This window comes from Aotus nancymaae, unplaced genomic scaffold (genome assembly GCF_030222135.1).
Source record: "Aotus nancymaae isolate 86718 unplaced genomic scaffold, 86718_ANA_hifiasm-v0.15.2.pri h1tg000062l, whole genome shotgun sequence".
NCBI classification, from domain to species: Eukaryota; Metazoa; Chordata; class Mammalia; order Primates; family Aotidae; genus Aotus; species Aotus nancymaae.
In genome coordinates, this window is record NW_026988476.1 from 1,220,839 (window position 1) to 1,241,511 (window position 20,673).

Consider the following 20,673-nt stretch of genomic DNA (forward strand, 5'->3'; position numbering starts at 1 on the left):
CCAAGTGGAAGGCTGAGGAATAAATTAGGGTTTCCAATGCTCAGAAAATAAATGCCCACTCCTCAATTCTTCCATCATTGTGGAATTTTCTAACAAAGCATCAGCAAACACTTTTGAAGTCCTAGATGCAGTGAAGGGTTTTTGTTCCAGGATGTCAGGAAGCCCACAGCCTAGCAATGAACAAAGGACCCAGAAACCTGACTTTTGGTGTCTGACATTCATATCTACCATATTCAACTGATCCCAGCTCATTGTGTTCCTCCTCTCCTATTACATACAGAGCACAAGTAGCTTTTCTTCTTAGCTCACTAGTGTCCTCAAAAAAATCATAAAAAGCAGATGCTAATATATGTTGACTTAACATACATTTTAAAGATGAAAATATTTTTATGGATCAGTCATCACTTGATTTTACACATGTATCCTTATTCTCCCAGGTATCTCTAGGAACTTGATTTGAACTAAGCAAAATTTAGTAAGACAACCAGTGCTATAGGCTATTTGTTATCATCTATAATTTTTCAGACACAAGTTATCTATAAGCCTCCAAGAAGCCTTTTCCTCCATACTCAGTGAGATTTTAGCTGACCAGCAGGGTTCAAGGTAGCCACCTGGAATAGAGCATTTCCTGTTTTCAGCATATTCCATACCCTCCTTCTCAAGCCATGAAAGTGACAGCCTAGGTAAGATCATGAAAAGTCCCTTTCCAGCCATGGGAACAGTCCCAGATGAATAACAGCTGGCAAAGTCACATGATGGGCAATGTAAGAGTTCCTTGGCCCAGGTGGTGTGACAGACTAAGAGCTCGCCTGGCTAACTGTTGTTGATGGTGCCCACCACTATTGCCGAAAAAGAATAGGCTTCTTTGACTTGGTTATGCAGACAATTGTGGGAATGTAGACAAACCTCACATAAAGTTAACCAAGAAGGCTTGTTCAGTTTTTTTTAATCAGATGATCAGAGAAAGAGGGAGATTTACAGCTTTTGCAAAGCTGTAATTTTCCTATGGTATTTGGAAGAGTTTATATGGACACATTCAGTTACATTCATTCACTCTCAATAAACATCTACCATGTCCTATCACTGGCTCGGTACTCATTAGGTACTTATGAGAACACAGATGACGTGATATGTGTGGATGAACTAGTGATCAATAGGTGAAATATGGAAAATTGAGGGAAAGGTTATGCCAGATGTAATGGGCATATGTTCAGTGTGGCATGGATGTGGAATAGACCTAGTTTTGAGGAAGATAAATCCGGAGAGGTGTGGAGGAGGCATGGAGTGGAGAACCCAGGTCTAGTTAGGAGGCTATAATAAAAGTTTAATGAAAAGACTAGAGCTGAACAAAAAGAGGAGGCCAGAATGAAGAGTAGGGTTTAGGGATTGAGGAACTATTTGGGAGGTAAAATCAGGAGGACCCAGGGACCAGCTGGGTTTGTCCTTGACCTTTCCCTATACCTCTCTTGCCATATATATACCTTCACTATATCATGGTTCATGTTATAGTACTTCCACACATCCAGTACTTGAGGCAGAAAGATAACAACTTTAACTTTTTTCACAGACTGGGCTGATCCTTTCTGGACAAAGTCTTCAATGGCATCAATTATGGCTTCAGCAACCTTATCTGGGTCTTGACCTTTCCCTCTCCCTCTTTTGCATTCACATACCTTCACTATGTCATGGTTCATGTTGCATTGCAGTTGTTTCTTTGCATGCCTGTCTCTCACACTGGGCTCAGTGCTCCTTGTGTACTGGATCCTTTTCTTAGTTACCTTTCTATCTCCAGTGCCTAAACATGGTGCCTTGCAGATGCAGTTACTCAGTAAATATTCAACCAAATAATTCCTAAGCTAATGAAGATAGGAGTGATGAAGAAGGTAGAGTCGAGGACTCTAAATGCAAAGTGATGCTTTTCACATGATTGGGGATATAAGAGTAAGGGCAGGTTTGGGGAGATGACAAGGAATGGGAGTTTGGAGTCTGTGCTGAACTTAAGGTGCTCACAGGTATTGCCAACCACTTACTCTCTCTCCTTATGCAGGTGTCTCTAAGGAACAGGGAAGGAACAGGGAGAAGGCTCCTTTAACTTCCAGAGGCTGTCTTGATTACAGTCTTGATTCAACTTATATACACCACTAAAGGAGAAAGCTTCCAGATCTATCAGTCTCAGGACCAGCTCAGGTGGTGATAAAGATAGGTAAAGAGGACATACAAGGACAATATAGAAGTCCATAAAAGACATCCACTAATCGTGATTTATTTGTGCAGGTCAGTGGAAGAAACAACAGGATTTCAGTAGCCCAGAAATGCTCGAATGTGTACATATTTATACAAAACTAAAACTACATTCTTTCTTTGTTTCTTCTTTTGACTCCACCAGGAATCCCTTGGGAAGGTCTGTAGCACCTCCTAGGCTGCCTTCTTTCTTGGCCCAATCAATTGAACATGGAAACCCAAGACTAGAGCTTGGAGAAAAAGCAGATGGAGACAGAGACTGGGAAGTCATTGGTGGGTGTCCATAAAAGATAAGTAGAGAGATGATAGATAGATAGATAGATAACTGATAGAGAGAGAGAGAGAGGAAAAAAATTGGCTAATCTGCTAGGAATAGATGACACTCTAAGGGGAATAAAAAAAATAAGGGATCAAAAATTATACTTTAAGAAATAGAAAAGTTGTAAAATAGATATAGAATTCCATCTCAGAACATTATAAAGAATGGTACAGAATTACAGATATGGGTCAGAGGATTAGAAGAAGGCTCAGAAATTGACAAGGATGGTTAAGTTTATTGAGGCTAAACTTTGGGAAAGCCTAGAATGCCAGCCTAAGAGATTCAAACTTAGATTCCCAAGCAAAGGAATGACAGATCCAAGGCTGAGTATTCTCACACTGGAACCAGGCAGCTCCATTCACTTCAAGCTTAAGAATGCATGGCTCCCCTCACCAGCTCTCTTAAGGAGACCAAGCAGGAATTCCTAAAGAGCTCAAAGAACACCACCTAACTAATGATAAACCCAGAGCACTATCCTTATATGTGAAAAATCATGCTATCATTACATAGTCTGAGAAAAAGAAGAAAATCAAAGCAAGTAGGCTGGAAAGAAGAAAGTGGATAGCTGAGTTTCTGACCCACTAGGTTCTGGTGACTGAGAAGCTTCTACACAGAAATGCCCTGAAGCCAAGTGACACAGCTGACTGTGGAGCTGAAGCCTGAAAATGTTCCTCTGGGAGTCAGCTAGAGTGAGGTGGAAGTTGATGCACTAATATTCTCCATGGAGAGGGGACAGAGGAGGAAACTAAGGACTGCATAATGGAGAATATGTAGGGAATGGATAAAGGGAAAGTAACTGAGCAAAGAGAATGAGGAATGGCCTTTCCATTCTCTCCCTTCTCTTCTCAGCCTTACTTTCCCTTTCCTTCTTTCTGTCTAACATTCTAACACTCTCTTCAGTTTCCTGCATTTTGTTCCTCTTTTACTCAAACTATCCACAGGCTTTGTGATTCCCTTGGGAGTTGCCTTACAGGGAGGAAGCTGTCTACTCCTAGCTTAATGGCTGCTGCCCTGGCTCAGACTCAGCACTGACCACATTCACACTCAGCTCCAAATCGAAGGGAAAGTAGACACCTTGGGATTTAGCCTTGACAACCAGAGGTTACGAACCTGTCCCAATGGCTGGGAGGCAAATGGATGAGTAATTTCGTTTTTCACACTCCTGCAAAACACTGAAAACCGATCTCTTGACATCATTTCCACCAATTACATGAATGATATTCTTGCACCTCAACAATCCACCTCCAGTGATTATATACTCATGTTTGCGCTGCTGAGCTGGGAAATACAGACAAAAAGATGCACAATTAGTATATGTTGAACCCATCATTTGTTTAGAAAGCAAAATGTGTAACTTGGCAAGTAAGCATTTTGTGAATAAAAAAAAAAACTCCTGAAATACTATCTTTGATGGAATGTTATGACTTAACTTCACTTTTTAACTGTGAGATTACTTTTCACTTCTAAGTCTCTGTGATTGGTAAAATGTATAATTTTAAAATTACAGTGTTGTCTCCCCAATCCCAAGACTTTTCTCAGCCTCTCCACAACCTCCCATACAATTACAACTTAGGACCAAAAAAAATGAATGCACCTTACCTTTCTGAGAACATTCCCTTTCTATATTTTGTCCGGCACATTCCAAAATTGCTTTGGAGACCCCTACATGAGAAAATCAAGATGATAACAAACATGAGTAAAAAGCTACTATGGTATATTTGGATCAGAAATATTATCTAAACGCATTCTCCATCATCAAAGGAATCCTCTAATTCAGTATTGCTGATGACAAAGAAGAAAACCTAGTAAAATAAACATTATTAATTATGGGAAACCTTGTTAACATAATTTAAAAGTTATTAATATTAACAAGCCAAAGTTATAAAAACCAGTTTGGCTATAGAAACCCCCCTTCATAGCATCTACTGTTAACTATTGCCCTCATCAAAATTGTACAAGTACCTGCTTTGAGATTGAATGACTGTGATGTTGAATTTACAATCACATCTGCCTCTTCTTTGGTGATATCTCCAGAAGCCACCTGGAAGATGATAGGGCCAATCTTCATTTCATGCACACCTAAATTAGGGATAGAAATAGTCCCATAAAAACCTGAAAAGAAATTAAGTGAAGTCAATAACCCAGTTAGCCATAGCAAGAATGACTTAGGTCTCCTGCGCACATGTGGCCCTCTTGTATGTCTTCCCTTTCTCTCTCTTTCTGTGACCTCCAGTTTTTAACCTGGCCCTGCCCCTCTGCCCCAGTGATGATCTGTTTAAGAAAAAATAATTGGAAAATAGAATTCATACCAAATATGAACTCTGGTGCTGGCCAAGGTGAAGTCAGCCCACTATAGCCTATCCCTCATTGATTACAACTAAAAACAGACAAATATAAAAAGCCACTAACCAAGAGCTTGAAAAGTTAAAATAACGGCAGACAGATTGAAGAAAGGAGCCTACACCTGCAGAAGAAATCTGCACAGGGGAGTGGTTTTCCATTTTGTTCTGTTTTAAAATTTTTCCTCTTTTCTCTCCCAGCTTTGACCCAAGGGTGGCCCTAGTCTCATAACATAATATTTAAATTGTCCAGTCTATATTCCAAAATTGCTTGTCATATAAAGAACCAGGAAAATTTGACCAACCCTTAAGGATAAAGAAAATCAATAGATGTCAATCCAGCCAGGCACGATGGCTCACGCCTGTAATCCCAGCAATTTGGGAGGTCGAGGTGGGCGGATCACTTGAGTCCAGGAGTTCGAGATCAGCCTGAAAATGTGGTGAAACCCCATCTCTACAAATAATACAAATATTAGCTGGGCATGGTGGCACACAACCGTAGTCCCAGCTACTTGGGAGGCTGAGGTAGGAGGATCACCTGAGCCCCCAGAGATTGACGCTGCAGTGAGCTGAGATTGTACCACTGCACTCCAGCTTGGGTGACAGAGTGAGACCCTGTCTCAAAAACAAACAACAAAAAAAGATGTCAATCCCAACCAGGCACAATGGCTCACGCCTGTAATCTCAGCATTTGGGAGGCCGAAGCAGGTGGATCACTTGAGGTCAGGGGTTCAAGACCAGCCTGGCCAACGTGGTAAAACCCCACTTCTACTAAAAAATAATACAAAAATTAGCCAGGCATGGTGGCACATGCCTGTAATCCCAGCTACTTGGGAGGCTGAGTCAAGGGAGTAACTTGAACCCAAGAGGAGGAGGTTGCAGTGAGCCAAGATTGCACCACTGCACTCCAGCATGGGCAACAGAGCAAGACTCCATCAAAAAAAAAAAAAGATGTCAATCCCAAAGTGACCCAGATGGTGGAATTATAGGAGACTTTAAAGCATCTACTATAACTATGAGCCATGAGGCCAAAGTAAACACATTTGAATGGATGGAAATGATGTGGAATGAATGGAAAAATAGGATGTCTCTGCAGAGAAACAGAAACTATTTTTTAAAATACCACAAGGAACTGGAGAAACAAGAACAAACTTAGTGGAAGAAATAACAAAGATCAGAGCAGAACTAAATGAAATTAAAACAAGCAAATAAAAAAGATGAAAATGAAACAAAAAGCTGGTTCTTTGAAAAGACAAAGAAAATTGACAGACTACTAGCGAGATTAACGAAGAAAAGAAGAGAAAAGATCCAAATAAGCTCAATTAGAAATGGAACTGGAGACATTACAACCTATACCACAGAAATACAAAAGATCATTCAAGCCTGCTATGAACACCTTTACGTGCACCAACTAGGAAATCTAGAGGAAATGGATAAATCCTTGGAAACATACAACCCTCCTAGATCAAATCAGAAAGAAACAGAAACCCTGAACAGACCAATAACAAGCAGCAAGGTTGAATTAGTAATATAAAAAAAATAGCCAACAACAAAAAAGTCCCAGACCAGATGGATTCACAGCTGAATTCTACCAGACATTCAAAGAAGTAGTACCAATCCTATTGAAACTATTCCAAAACACTGAGAAAGAAGGAATCCTCCCTGAAGCAGTCTATAAAGCCAGCATTACACCAATAACAAACCCAGGGAAGGCTACAACAAAAAAAGAAAACTACAGACCAGTATCCCTGATGAACACAGATGAAAAAAATCTCTAACAAAACATGAGCTAACGGAATCCAACAGCACATCAAAAACAGAATAGATTATGAACAAGTGGATTTCATCCCAGGGATGCAGGGATGGTTTAACATATGCAAGTCAATAAATGTGATACATTACATAAACAGAATTAAAAACAAAAACCATATAACCATCTCAATAATGCAGAAAAGGCATTTGATAAAATCCAGGACCCCTTTATTATAAAAACCCTCAACAAAATAGGCATAGAAGGAATATACCTCGAAGTAGTAAAAGGCACATATGACAAACCCACAGCCAACATCATGCTGAATGGGGAAAAGTTGAAAACATTACCCTGGGAACTAGAACAAGACAAGGATGCCCACTTTCACCACTTCTATTCAACATAGTACTGGAAGTCCTTGCCAGAGCAATCAGACAAGACAAAGAAATAAAAGGCATCCAAATTGAAAAAGAGGAAGTCAAACTGTTGCTGTTTGCAGATAATAGGATCATATACTAGAAAACCCTAAATACTCATCCAAAAAGCTCCTAGATCTGATAAACAAATTCAGTAAAGTCTCAAGTTACAGAATCAATGTACACAAATTAGTAGCTCTGCTATACATCAACAATGACCAAGCTGAGAATCAATCAAAACACAATCCCTTATACAATAGCTGCAAACAAATGAATAAATAAAATACCTAGAAATATTTTAACCAAGAAGGTGAAAGATCTCTACAAGGAAAACTACAGAACACTGGTTAAAGAAATGACACAAACAAATGGAAACACATTCCATGTTCATGAATGGGAATAATCAATATTATGAAAATGACCATTCTGCCCAAAGCAATCTACAGATTCAATGCAATTCTCATCTAAATACCAGCATCATTCTTCACAGAACTAGAAAAAAAAAATCCTAAAATTCATATGGAATCAAAAACGAGCCCATACAGCCAAAGCAAGACTAAGCAAAAAGAACAAATCTGGAGGCATCACATAACCCAACTTCAAACTATATTACAAGGCAATAGTTACCAAAACAGCATGGTACTGTTATAAAAATAGGCATGTAAGCCAATGGAATAGAAGGCCCAGAAATAAACCCAAATACTTAAAATCATCTTCAAGAAAGCATGTAAAAACTTCAATTGGGGAAAAGATACCCTATTCAATAAATAGTGCTGGGAAAATTGGCAAGCCACATGTAGAAGATGGAACTGGATCCCTATCTCTCACCTTCTATGAAAATCAATTCAAAATGGGTCAAAGAATTACATCTAAGGACTAAAACTATAAAAATTCTTTTTTTCTTTTTTTTGGAAGAAAGAAAGAAAAAAGAATGAAGAAGAGGAAGAAAAAGGAAGAGAAAGAGAGAGAGAGAATGGGAGTATTGCTTTCTTGCCCAGGCTAGAATGCAGTTTAGTAATGGGTATTGAAAACCTCTTTTATACCAATAATTATACTTAATGATGTAGACAGGAAGGAATAAGGGAAGAAAATAACAAACAAGCAGCCAACCAATATTTCATTTAAACCTATGAAATGCTATGCGATTACTGAGGAGTGATTTACTTCCAATTATGTAGTCACTTTTGGAATAGGTGTGGGGTGGTAATGTATGTTTTGTGTATTTGAAGTGGAGAGTTCTATAAATGTTTATTAAATTTACTTATTCCGGGTCTGAGTTCAAGTCCTGGATGTCCTTGTTAATTTTCTGTCTCATTGATCTATAGAATCGTTAGCTCTTCTTGTTACATTGATCCTTTTGCCATTATGTAATGTCCTTCTTTGCCTCTTTTGATCTTTGTTGCTTTAAAGTCTACTTTATCAGAGGCAAGAATTGCATCTCCTGCTTTTTGTTTATTTGTTTATATTTTTACTCTGTTTGGTTGGTAAATCTTCCTCCTTCTCTTTGTTTTGAGTCTTTGTGTATCGTTGCATGTGAGATGGGTCTGGATGCAGCATACCGATGGGTTTTGGCTTTTTATCCAATTAGAATATATATAAGTTTAATACTGGCATTTGATGCTAGCTGGCTGTTTTGCCCATTAGTTGGTGCAAATTTTTCATTGTGTTAATGCTCTTTGCTTTTTGATATATTTTTGGAAAGGCTGATATTGTTTGTTCCTTTATATGTATAGTGCTTCTTTCAGAAGCTCTTGTAAAGCAGGCCTGGTGGTGGTGAAGTCTCTAAGTACTTGTTTGTTTGCAAAAGATTTAATTTTTCTTTCGCTTATAAAGCTTAGTTTGGCTGGATATGAAATTCTGGGTTGAAAGTTCTTTTCTTTAAGGATGTTAAATATTGGTCCCCACTCTTTTCTAGCTTGTAGGGTTTCTGCTGAGAGATCTGCTGTAAGTCTGATAGGTTTCCCTTTATGGGTAACCTGACCTTTCTCTCTGGCTGCCCTTAGTATTTTCTCCTTCATTTCAACCCTAATAAATCTGGCGATTATGTGTCTTGGGGTTGGTCTTCTTGAAGAATATCTTTGTGGTGTTCTCTGTATTACCTGGAGTTGAATATTACCCTGCCTTGCTAGGTTGGGAAAGTTTTCCTGAATGATATCCTGAAGAGTATTTTCCAACTTGGATTCATTCTCTTTGTCACATTCAGGTACACCTATCAAACGTAAATTAGGCCTTTTCACATAGTCCCATATTTCCTGGAGACTTTGATCATTCCTTTTTATCCTTTTTTCTCCAATCTTGTCTTCTCGTTTCATTTCACTGAGCTGGTCCTCGACTTCTGATATCCTTTCTTCTGCTTGATCAATTCGACTTGTGCATACTTCGCGAAGTTCTCGTGTTGTTTTTCAGCTCCATCAATTCACTTATATTCCTCTCTAAATTGTCCATTCTTGTTAACATTTCGTCAAACCTTTTTTCAAGGTTCTTAGTTTCTTTGCATTGGGTTAGAACAAGTTCTTTTAATTCACAGAAGTTTCTTATCACCTACCTTTTGAAACCTGCTTCTGTTATTGGAACACACTCATTCTCCATTAAGCCTTGTTCTGTTACTGATGAGAAATTGCAATCCCCTGTAGAGGGAGAGGCATTCTGATTTTGAGTATTCTCTGCCTTTTTAGGCTGGTTTCTTCCCTTCATTATATATTTATCCCTCTGTCGTCTTTGTAATTACCAACTTTCTAACTAGGTCTCTGAGCAGACGTCCAACTTGTTGATTCCCAGCGCCAAAATCTTAGCAATCCACTGTGCCAGCCAAAACAGTGGTGTTAAGATTGATGGTGCTTTTCTGCCCGGGAATCTCTGGACTCTGCACCAAGAACTGCCGCGCTAAGGCGCCAGCAAAACTGCTGCACTGGCCACAAGAGTCGCTCTGGCGACACGTGGGGCTCCTCCGCTGGGAATCTCTTGGTCCATGAGCAACAAATATTCGTCTGAAAGTGTGGCGTCCTCTCGTTCTCTGTGCTTTCACTGGGAGCTATGAGCCCGAGCTGCTAGTGATCAGCCATCTTGGATCTCTCTCCTAAAACTATAAAAATTCTAAAGGATAACATCGAAAAAACTCTTCTGGACATTTTGACTTAGGCAAAGAATTCATGACTAAGACCCCAAAAGCAAATGCAACTAAACCAAAAATTAAAAATAGGACCTAATTAAACCAAAGGCTTCTGCACTACAAAATAATCAACAGAGTAAACAGACAATCTACAGAGTGGAAGAAAATATTCACAGACTATGCATCTGACAAAGGACTAGTATCCAGAATCTACAAGGAACTCAAACAAATCAGAAAAAAAATAAAATAAAAAAGTCAGCAAAGGATATGAGTAGACATTTCTCAAAAGAAGGTATATAAACAGCCAACAAATATAAGAAAAAAATGCTCAACATCACTAATCATCAGAAAAATGCAAATTAAAACCACAGCGAGATGCCACCTTATTCCTGCAAGAATGGCCATAATTTAAAAGTCAAAAAATAATACATGTTGGCATGGATGTGGTAAAAAGGGAACACTTTTACATTGCTGGTAGGAATGCAAATTATTACAACCACTGTAGAAAACAGTATGGAGATTCCTGAAAGAACTAAAAGTAGAGCTACCATTCAATCCAGCAATCCCACTACTGGGTATCTATCCAAAGAAAAATAAGTCATTATATGAAAAGATACACACACATACACAAATGTTTATAGCAGCACAATTTGCAGTTCAAAGATATGGAACCAATCTAAGTGCCCATCAACCAACGAGTGGATAAAGAAAATGTGCCATATATATATATATATACACACACACACACACACACACACACCATGGAATACCCTTCAGCCATAAAAAGTAATAAAATAATGTCTTTTGAAGCAACTTGGATGGAGCTGTAAGCTATTATTCTAAATGAAGTAGCTCAGGAATGCAAAACCAAATATCCTATGTTCTCACTTGTAAGTGAAAGCTAAGCTACAAGGATGCAAAGGCATAAGAATGATATAATGGACTTTGGGGACTCAAGGGGGAAGGTTGAGGGCGGTAAGGGATAAAAGACTACACATTGGGTACAGTATAAGCTGCTCAGGTGACAGATGCACTAAAATCTCGGAAATCACTACTGAAGAATGTATCCATGAAACCGAAAACTACTTGTACCACCAAAACTATTGAAATAATAATAAAGAAAAAATTGCAAAGGAAAATAAAGTTCAAACTTTAAAGAACTAAAAAATTTTAAAAAGAACCAAATAGACATTTTAGAAACCCTTGCCAGAGCAATCAGACTTAAACAATCAACTTAAACATACGTATCTAAAATAAAACATTCACTGGATGGGTTCAATAGCATAGTGGAAAGAGAAAAGACTCAGTGAACTTGAAGGTAGATCAAGATAAATTATCCAATCTGAAGAACAAGAGAGAAAAAAGATGAGGGGGCGTCATGGGAAGAACAGCTCCGCAGAGACCTTGGAACTCTATCAAAAGGCTTAGCACCACAGTATTGGCAAACAGAAAGAGACATGAAATAGATCAGTGCACAAAAAGGCATTTAAAGAGATGACAAAATTTTCCAAATTTGGTGAAAGACACACATTTTTATATTCAAGAAGCCTCAGTGAACCTCAAACAGGATAAACTCAAATACCAGCAACAACAAATTTGACAGAGGTGAAGCATTTAGTTAGTATTGTCTCTCTAATTTATCAATTTTGGAAAATATATGTCACATTCTCCTCAGGAAATAGTAGTCTTGTCATTATGTAAAACCCATTGTACAGATTATATAACTTGGCCTGCCTTCCCTTTTGTTTCAGATTATATAAATATGACCAGTGTCTTACGTGCTCAGGTATATGAAAGATAACTTAGTATCATTTGTCACTCATCGATTTTTTTTTCATAAAAATTATCACTACTATCTTTTACCTGTCAATGAAAAGTTACTTAGCAACTAGAAATCACTGCTCAATTTAGAAGCTTTACTTAACCTTGTGTATCTTCAGCCTTCGGAATTTTGTCACTGACTAGATTTCCATTAGCCCTTCTGACAAATTCATCTGAAAATGCCTGAAATGTAAACACAGTTTTTGATCATTACACTCCTCAGTAGATGAATAAATTGGAATCATCAGGGCATTTGATCTTGCATGCATATACTCATATTTGGGAGATAACCATTCTCAAACAGTATTATTTAATTTCATTACAGATTTTGAAAGTTATGAAAACGATCCATATGATTCTGTTTCTATAAACGTGTCTTATGAAAGTATCAAAGATGTGGACAAAAACATAAATATAAGGATATTCATTACAGTGCTATTCAGAATAGAGAAAAAGTTAAAAATTCAACAGGGGAAAAAGTTAAATAAATGTTGGTGTATCCATATGTTGAAGTATTTAGTAGCCATTAATAATCATATTTTCAAATAATTTTTTATTTTTAAATAAACGAGGTCTTGCTGTGTTTCCCAGGCTGGTGTGTCGCTCACAGTTCACTGCAGCCTCGACCACCTGGGCTCAAGCGATTCTCCCACCTGAGCCTCCCAAGTAGCTGAGACTACAGGCATATGCCACCATACGCAGCTAAGTTTTTGTGTTTTGTAGAAACAGGATCTCCCTATGTTGCTCATGCTGGTCTTGAACTTCTGGCCTCAAGTGATCCTCCTGCCTCAGCCTCCCAAAGTGCTGGGATTAAAGGTGTGAGCCACCATTCCCAGCCTCAAAGAATATTTAATGAAATAGGAAATGAAAGAGAAGGATATTAAATAATGTATAATCAAAATCGCACTTTATTTATTTGTTTGTTTGTTTGTTTGTTTATTTGAGAAGGAGTCTTGTTCTGTTGCCCAGGCTGGAGCGATCTTGGCTCACTGCAACCTCCACCTCCTGAGTTCAAGTGATTCTCCTGCCTCAGCCTCCCGAGTAGCTGGGACTACAGGTGCGTGCCACCATGCCCAGCTAATTTTTGTATTTTTAGTAGAGATGGGGTTTCACCATGTTAGCCAGGCTGGTCTCGAACTCCTGACCTCAGGTGATCTGCCCACTTTGGCCTCCCAAAGTGTTGGGATTATAAGCATGAGCCGCCACTCCAGGCCAATGCCACTTTTAAAAGTACATATGTAAAAAAGTAGGCTGTAATAAAATCCAGCTAAAGAATTTATGCATTTTGCATTGTTCAAAGTTCCTACAATGAACATGAATTACCACAATAGTCAGTAAAAGCAAATAACTTGCCAATTGTAAAAACTATTGGTTTTTACACAAGGTCCCAAACACTTCCATTTTTAATTTCCTATTTGTACCAAAAGAAGAGGGGCTAGAGAGTCAAGGTTTTTGGAGCAAGTAGCTGGTGTATGTATTCTAGTGTTAACAGATCTGTGAATTTCTTCTTTTTTTTTTTTTTTGGCCCATTGTTGACCCTCCAAAATCATCATTTTCTTCCTCCTTGTTAACGAGCAACAGATATTTTTGTTGGGGGAAAAAAAGTAACATTTTGGCTAAAGATAAATGCAATAATGGAAGAAGGACCCAGAGAGACGGTAGAGCAAAGCTCTCAGACTCACAGGCCTCCAGGGGCCAGGTAGGCACGGCATATGTGTAAGGGTGGAGTGATCTGACTATGCAGAACTAGGGACACCTACCACTCAGCCATAGAAAACTTTTCCTGTTCCAAGCAGGAAGCCATGTTTAACATGCCAGAAGATTTGAAGTTTTAGGTAGTGGTGCATATCTAGAGTTTTATGTAAAACTTTTGATTTTTAAATGTTAGCAACTGATTGAAAATTTTTTAAAAATACTCTAAATAAAGCACGTCTAGAGGTCACATTCAAATCACCGGGCTGATGCTTTGCAACCGCTGCGTCAGTCTCCACCTATAAACATCTCAATAAGCTTTGCTGATTTTTTTGGTGAAAATGTAAACAAAGTGTAACTGTCTTTGAAAGTCTAAACAGAAAAAAGTGTAACAGCCACAAACAGAGAATTTCAAATGGCACTAAAGGTATCTGTAGAGACTAATTCTTTTTACAAAGTACTTGCAAAATACCCTGAGTCTTTAGGAAAGAAGGCGAATGCTGAGGTTGCATGAAAATGAGTGATATTTGAAGGTTCAGGTCTATATCACAGGACTCATGCTGGATTCAATCAGCCATTAATTCAAAAACAGCCGTTCATGTCTCTCATTTAGTTCACTTTGTGTATCTAAATCTTAGCTCCAAAGTAATTGTGATTTACAGGAGGGAAAGTATATGCTACTTGTCCTGTTCCATGATCCACATCACCTCACACAATGCAAGTCATGGGAGATTATTTTAAAAGCAGAAGAGTAACTAATTATACAGGACAAGTAAATGGACCACATATTTTACTTAGGTGGTTTGGCTGCCTGATCAGAATTTAGGTTAGATTTACTTGCTTCCAGAGAACTTATAGGTAGTATCTAGCACCACAGAAAAATTAAGTATTACCTACAAATACAGATGATCCTATGATCCACAGATAACTCTTGGGTTACTGATTTTAATCTGTTTGATCAATTTTTGCAATATCATGAAGCTTTTCCAACATTGAATGTCATCTACTTTATTTGATTAAGTAAAGACTTGGAGTGCAGGGATAATGGCTTAAATGCCTGTTGTGCTGCCAGAATGCTGAGTCCAGTGGCTGTCCCACAGCTGATGCTCAGTAAATGTGAGCTGAATGATGGACTCATGACCGATGATGGTTCTGGTGTTTCTGATTCCAACTCTCCTACTCACATGGGAATGTGCTAATCCATTCTAACCACACCATTCACTTGTATCCTATCCTGACATCTTCCTACTTAATTTATACTATGTATTAAAATTTCTATGTCCATATGGAGGGGAATCCTATAGTCAACTCCATTGTAATATGTGGGCCTTATTTGGAACCTGATTCAAACACAAAGATGTAAAAACAAACCATTTATGAGATAGTTGAAAATTTGAGAATTTATTTGATAATTGGTTAAATAAAGGAATTATTGTCTATTTATTTTAGGTTTGATACAATCTTGTGTTTATGTTACTTCTTAGAATTGTTTTTGTTTAAAATAAATGTTGAATTGTTTATGGATAAAATGATATGTCTGGGATTTGCTTCAAAATAATACAGAAGGAAGGGAAATAAATGGAGATAGAGACGAAACATATTGACCATAGGGTGATAACTGTTAAGGTTCAGTAGGTACAAGGGACTTCATTATGCTATTCTGTCTACTTTTGGATATGTTCAAAATTTTCCTGAATAGGAAGTTAAATTTTTTCTACATCTGTAACTTATCTTAAAATTTGTCATGCTACAACTACTATACACTACTTCCTTACTTTCCTGTATGGGGAAATAAATGAAAAAAGCATCCCATTAGACCAAAAAGACATTTGAAAAAGCATTAGGTCTCAGTTGCCAAAATAATCAGAAGTGAGTGACACTGTACCTGAATATTTTCTTGATCACTTGGGTGCAGCAGAAAGTGAACCTCTTGTAAAGTTTTCAGCAGATTCTTGCTGCTAAATTTGAACACCTCCGAAATGATTAATTCAGCAAATATGGTTTTAGGAAATCCCAAGTTTCCCGTTCCTATTGCTGGAAATGCAATTGATTTTAAGGACAAGCTCTCAGTGATCTCCAAACATTCTCTGATTATGTCTTGCATGATCTGAAATGCACAAAGCACATCCTTATATACATCTTGTCTAGAAATGGAAGTTAGAACAAAAAGGATAAGAATTTAGCAACTTTGTGACCTCTAATACTCCTTTCAACAGTGATTAAGGACAATCAGAAGAGGAAGAAAAATACAGAAGGAGGCAAGGAAAAGGAAAAGAGAATGTAAGAGACTTAAACACATTCAGCAATGAAGGAAAGAAGCAAAGCAACCACTGTTCTTTACCTTCCTTCTCTTCCATTCTTCACACCCTCCTCTGGCTTTCTTCACTAAGCAAGTCATAATATTATCGTCAGTAACCCTTCCCTGAGCTCCAGTAATTATTGAGCACAATAATTCATTTATATTATTAACTAGTCCTCAAGAGAAGTCAGCTACAGCTGAAAGAAATGGCCACATGATGGACTCTGCCAAAAGCGTGATTATTATGGAAGAGAAACAGACAAGGCCCAATCTATGTCCAATCAATCAATATGCTATTAAAAGGAGAGCCCAAAGGGCTACCCGATGTCCTGGATAATTCAGAACCAGGACCAACCTTGAGTGAAGACGTGCTACCATTGCCCCAGTCCGGAGCTATCACATGAAGCACGTAGCAACAGTCCAGATTGCAGCCGGTGGTTTGAAGCACTGTGCCCACGTTGACAGCCACCCCTTGTCCCGCTGTGTGCAATTCCTTCTGGAGCTCTGGTCCAGCTTTTTCCAAGAGGGCCTTAGACAGAGGCCCCACATTAAGCATGAGATCCGAGGGAACAGAGTTGACAACAACATCACTCTTAAAGACAAAAACAAAAAATTGTTTCAAATTTTAACAAAAGGCAATCTCAATGATTACTATATTTGAGTCACTGGGGTTGGCACAGTGGAAGACAACTAAGATGATTAAGGTTTCAGTGATCAAAATATCATCCCAAGACAAAGTGTTACAAAATACTTATTTAAGTGACACTTAGGAACAAAAGAGAGCAGTTAAAAAGCAATCTATGAATGGTACAGGATCACTGGAGGAGTCCAGAGAAAGCTGTTTCAGTAACTAGTGAAGACACCATGGGCAATGTGGGGTTTGAGAAATGAGGTTTCAGCAGGCAGAGCAAGACAGGGACCAGCATGAACATAAATAAGCACGGTGGGCTATGAACTGTGAACAGATTAATTTGATTTGATAGAGAGTTTCTACAGCAAAATGGCATACTCCAGGCTAGAAATATTATTATGGGGGTACACTCCGGCGGCCTACCTCTAGTGCCAGGACATTTGGACTCCCTGAGAGGCAGGGAACAGCCCTGGAAGCTTTTTCTTCAATGAATGTGAGCAGATTAATCAAGCTAGATTAGAGAGATCAAGAAAACAGAGGAGAGGGAATGTGCCCAAGTGATTTTTCAAAGCAGCCCTGCCTGGGTCACTGATGAGTAATGCATAGCAGTTACACAGCCATGGAAGCTACACATCTATGGGAATGAAAGGAAAGCAAAATATGACCTTTTTAAGAGAGAAGGACTTGCTCTGTCACCCAGGCTGGAGGGCAGTGGCATGATCATAGTTAATTGAAGCCTCAAACTCCTAGGGTTCAAGTGATCCTCCCACCTCAGCATTCAGAGTAGTTAGGACTATGGGTATGAGCCACCATGCCTAGCTGGGAAAGAATATCTTAATATTTGGTGTCAAAAGGGACAAGGAATGAAATGCATTCCCATTACTGATGCTTGGTCAAAAGAGTTTTTATTTGATTTTTGTAAATGAGACACAAAATTATTTTTAACATTTTGAAATACTGCAATGGTTAAGAGCCTGAACAAATTCCAATCTTGGCTCTAACATTTGCTAGTTGGGGGACATGGGCAAATTACTTAACCCCTTTAAGTCTCACTCCCTCATCTGTGAAGTGAGAAGAATAAAAATCCTAGAATCTACCACAGGGCAGTGAATGAGAAAATGCATGTCAAGAACAGCACAGTGCTGGCTGGGCACGATGGCTCATGCCTCTAATCCCAGCACTTCGGGTGGCCAAGGCAGGTGGATCACCTGACGTCAGGAGTTTGAGATCAGCCTGGCCAACAAGGAGAAACCCCGTATTTACTAAAAATAGAAAAATTAGCCAGGTGTGGTGGTAGGTGCCTGTAGTCCCAGCTACTTGGGAGGCTGAGGCAGGAGAATTACTTGAATCCAGGAGCCAGAGGTTGCTGTGAGTAAAGATTGCGCACTGCACTCCAGCCTGGGCAACACAACAAGATCCCATCTCAAAAAAACAAAAAACAAAAAACAGCCCAAAGCTTGGCACATGGTAACAACCAATGTTAGCTATGGTTCTTGTAATTATTACTTAAGCATACTAGAAGTAAAAATCTGTTTTAAATCTTCCAGTTCAGCACTTTAAACTAAAACAGAAAATATTTTAAACAAAGTAACAATTCAAACAAAAAAGAAAGATGGCACACAGAATAGAAGAAAGTATTTGCAAATCATATATCTGATAAGGAACTTATATCCAAACTACAGGAAAAATAATAATACAAAGACAAGGAACCTAAATGAAAAGTAGAAAATATAAGCCAGGTATTTTGGCTCACACCTGTAATCCCAGCACTTTGGGAGGCCAAGGAGGGAGGAACACTTGAAGCCAGAAGTTCAAGGTTACAGCAAGACATGATCGTGTCACTGCACTCCAGCCTGGGTGACTGAGCAAGACCCTGCCTCTAGAAATAATTAACTATCTAATTAAAAGTGGGCAAAGGAACTACATGGACATTTCTCTAAAGAAGATATACACATTGTCAAAAAGCATGTGAAAAGATGTTCAACATCATTAGTCATTATGGAAATTCAAATCAAAACCACAGTGAGATGCGACTTCACACTCACTAGGATGGCTATAATCAAAAAGAAGATAATAGCAAGTGTTAAGAAGTGGAGAAATTGGAACTGTCAATGTTGCTCACAGGAATGGAAAATGGTGCAGCTGCTTTGAGAAATGATCTAGCAGTTCCTCAAATGGTCAAACACAGCGTTACCACATGACCCAGCCATTCCATCCTACGTATATACCCAAGATAACTGAAAACATATGTTCATACAAAAACCTGTATACAAATGTTCATAGCAGCATTACTCATGGAAGTCAAAGAGTGGAAACAATCTAAATGTTCATCAACTGAAGAATGGATAAATAAAATGTGATCTATCCACACGATGGAGTCTTACTCAGCCCTAAAAAGGAAGTAGGTTCTGATACATGGTACAAAATGGATGAACCTTGAAAACATTCTGCTAAGTAAAAGATGTCTGTCAGACAACCACAAATTGTGTGATTCCATTTACATAAAATTTCCAGAATAAGTGAAATTATACAAACAGAAAGCAGATTAGTGGTTGCCTGGGGCTGGGGAGGTGGGTGGGTAGATAGAATGGGGAGTGACTGCTAATGGGCACAGAGTTTCTTTCTGGAATGACGAGAATGTTCTAAAATTAGATTGTGGTAATGACTGCATACCTCTGAATATACCAAGAACCACTGAATCGCACATTGTAAATGGGTATGGTATGTGAATTATATCTCAATAAAGCTGTGTAAACAAAGAGGAAGGTGATTGAGTGTGACTGTTAAGCAATTTTCAGCTTTTCTCAAGATAGTTGTGATGTAGAAATATGCTAAAACAGCAAACATATTCAGGTTACCTTTTATCACATTATACTGGACACTGGATGGATGCTTAGACATACTTTATTTGGTAAAATAATTCAAAGCAAAACATTTGGCAGGTTTATTAAGTCTAGTTCATTTCACTTAATATCACGTAAAGCATATATCCTACTGTATTTTGTTTAAAGATAATGAAGATAAGTAATACTCAATGCTGATAATGTAGAACTTTGGTCTTGAACTTTGAATAAAACATTCAGGCTTGATGAAACTTTCATTGTATTGTGATGTTTGTTTTCTTTTACATATATTGTGTTAATTGACCTTCCTTTTAAAAAGTGGGGCAAAAAAGAGCCCAGCAGCATTATGGGGGGTAGGAAGGGCATTCACCCAGCTCTGGGTCCCAGCCTCCCTCTGGCAGCCCCGAGCACATCCCCTCTGGGCCAGCAGAGGAAGGTTGAGGCTAATATCCACGGGAAGACACAACTATAGCCATGGTAGTTAAGACAGCATGGAGAAATGTTTCTATTGGTGGGTAAGTAAGTGCTGCCCTGCATCTGCCCCCAGTGCTCACACCATCTCCACCCCCACTCCCCTGCCAGGACTCCCCCAAATCCTCCAATTAAAGAAGTAATGCCTGGCACAGTAGGAGGCTTCAGAGCCTGGGCAGATAGATGGCTGCAGCTCCGATTAGTTAGAGCCTGTGTTGTTAAATTCCATTTAAAAGGCCAGCGTGGTGGCTCACGCCTGTCATCCCAACACTTTAGGAGGCCAAGGCAGGCGGATCACCTAAGGTCAGGCGTTCAAGACCAGTCTGGCCAACATGGTGAAACCCTGTCTCTACCAAAAAAGTACAAAAATTAGCCAGGCGTGGTGGCACACACCTGTAGTCCCAGCTACTGGGGAGGCTGAGGTGGGAGAATCACTTGAACCTGGAAGGCAGAGGCTGCAGTGAGCCGAGATGGCACCACTGCACTCCAGCCTGGGCAACAGAGCGAGACCCTGACTCAAAAACAAACAAACAAACAAATCAGTCCTCCCAACACCGCCATGCCCCTGCAGCCTACAAGAATTGTCCCCACATAATGCCTGGCACCTGAAACTTCCTCAGGTCCACTTTCACTTTCACTGGTGTTGAGCACTGATGGCCCCTCAGACTCTGACCCCAAGCTTACTCTTGCTCAACACCACTGACAAGACTGCTGTCCTCTGCATACCCTATGCTCTGACTGT

The 20,673-nt window shown here is 39.0% G+C and overlaps 1 protein-coding gene across 2 annotated transcripts in view; it reads right to left on the minus strand.

Moving 5' to 3' along the window:
* Positions 1-20,673, minus strand: part of PARP14 (poly(ADP-ribose) polymerase family member 14) — a 60,273-nt gene that overhangs the window by 18,086 nt on the left and 21,514 nt on the right. The window contains exons 7-12 of one of the 2 annotated variants that reach the window (XM_012476219.2): positions 16,342-16,578; positions 15,573-15,794; positions 12,100-12,178; positions 4,523-4,672; positions 4,160-4,222; positions 3,671-3,838 (exon numbers count right to left, since the gene is read on the minus strand). In XM_012476219.2, the coding sequence (XP_012331642.2) occupies positions 3,671-3,838; positions 4,160-4,222; positions 4,523-4,672; positions 12,100-12,178; positions 15,573-15,794; positions 16,342-16,578 (919 nt within the window). The remainder of the gene's footprint in view (positions 1-3,670; positions 3,839-4,159; positions 4,223-4,522; positions 4,673-12,099; positions 12,179-15,572; positions 15,795-16,341; positions 16,579-20,673) is intronic. The other variant, XM_012476220.2, reaches the window with a different exon arrangement.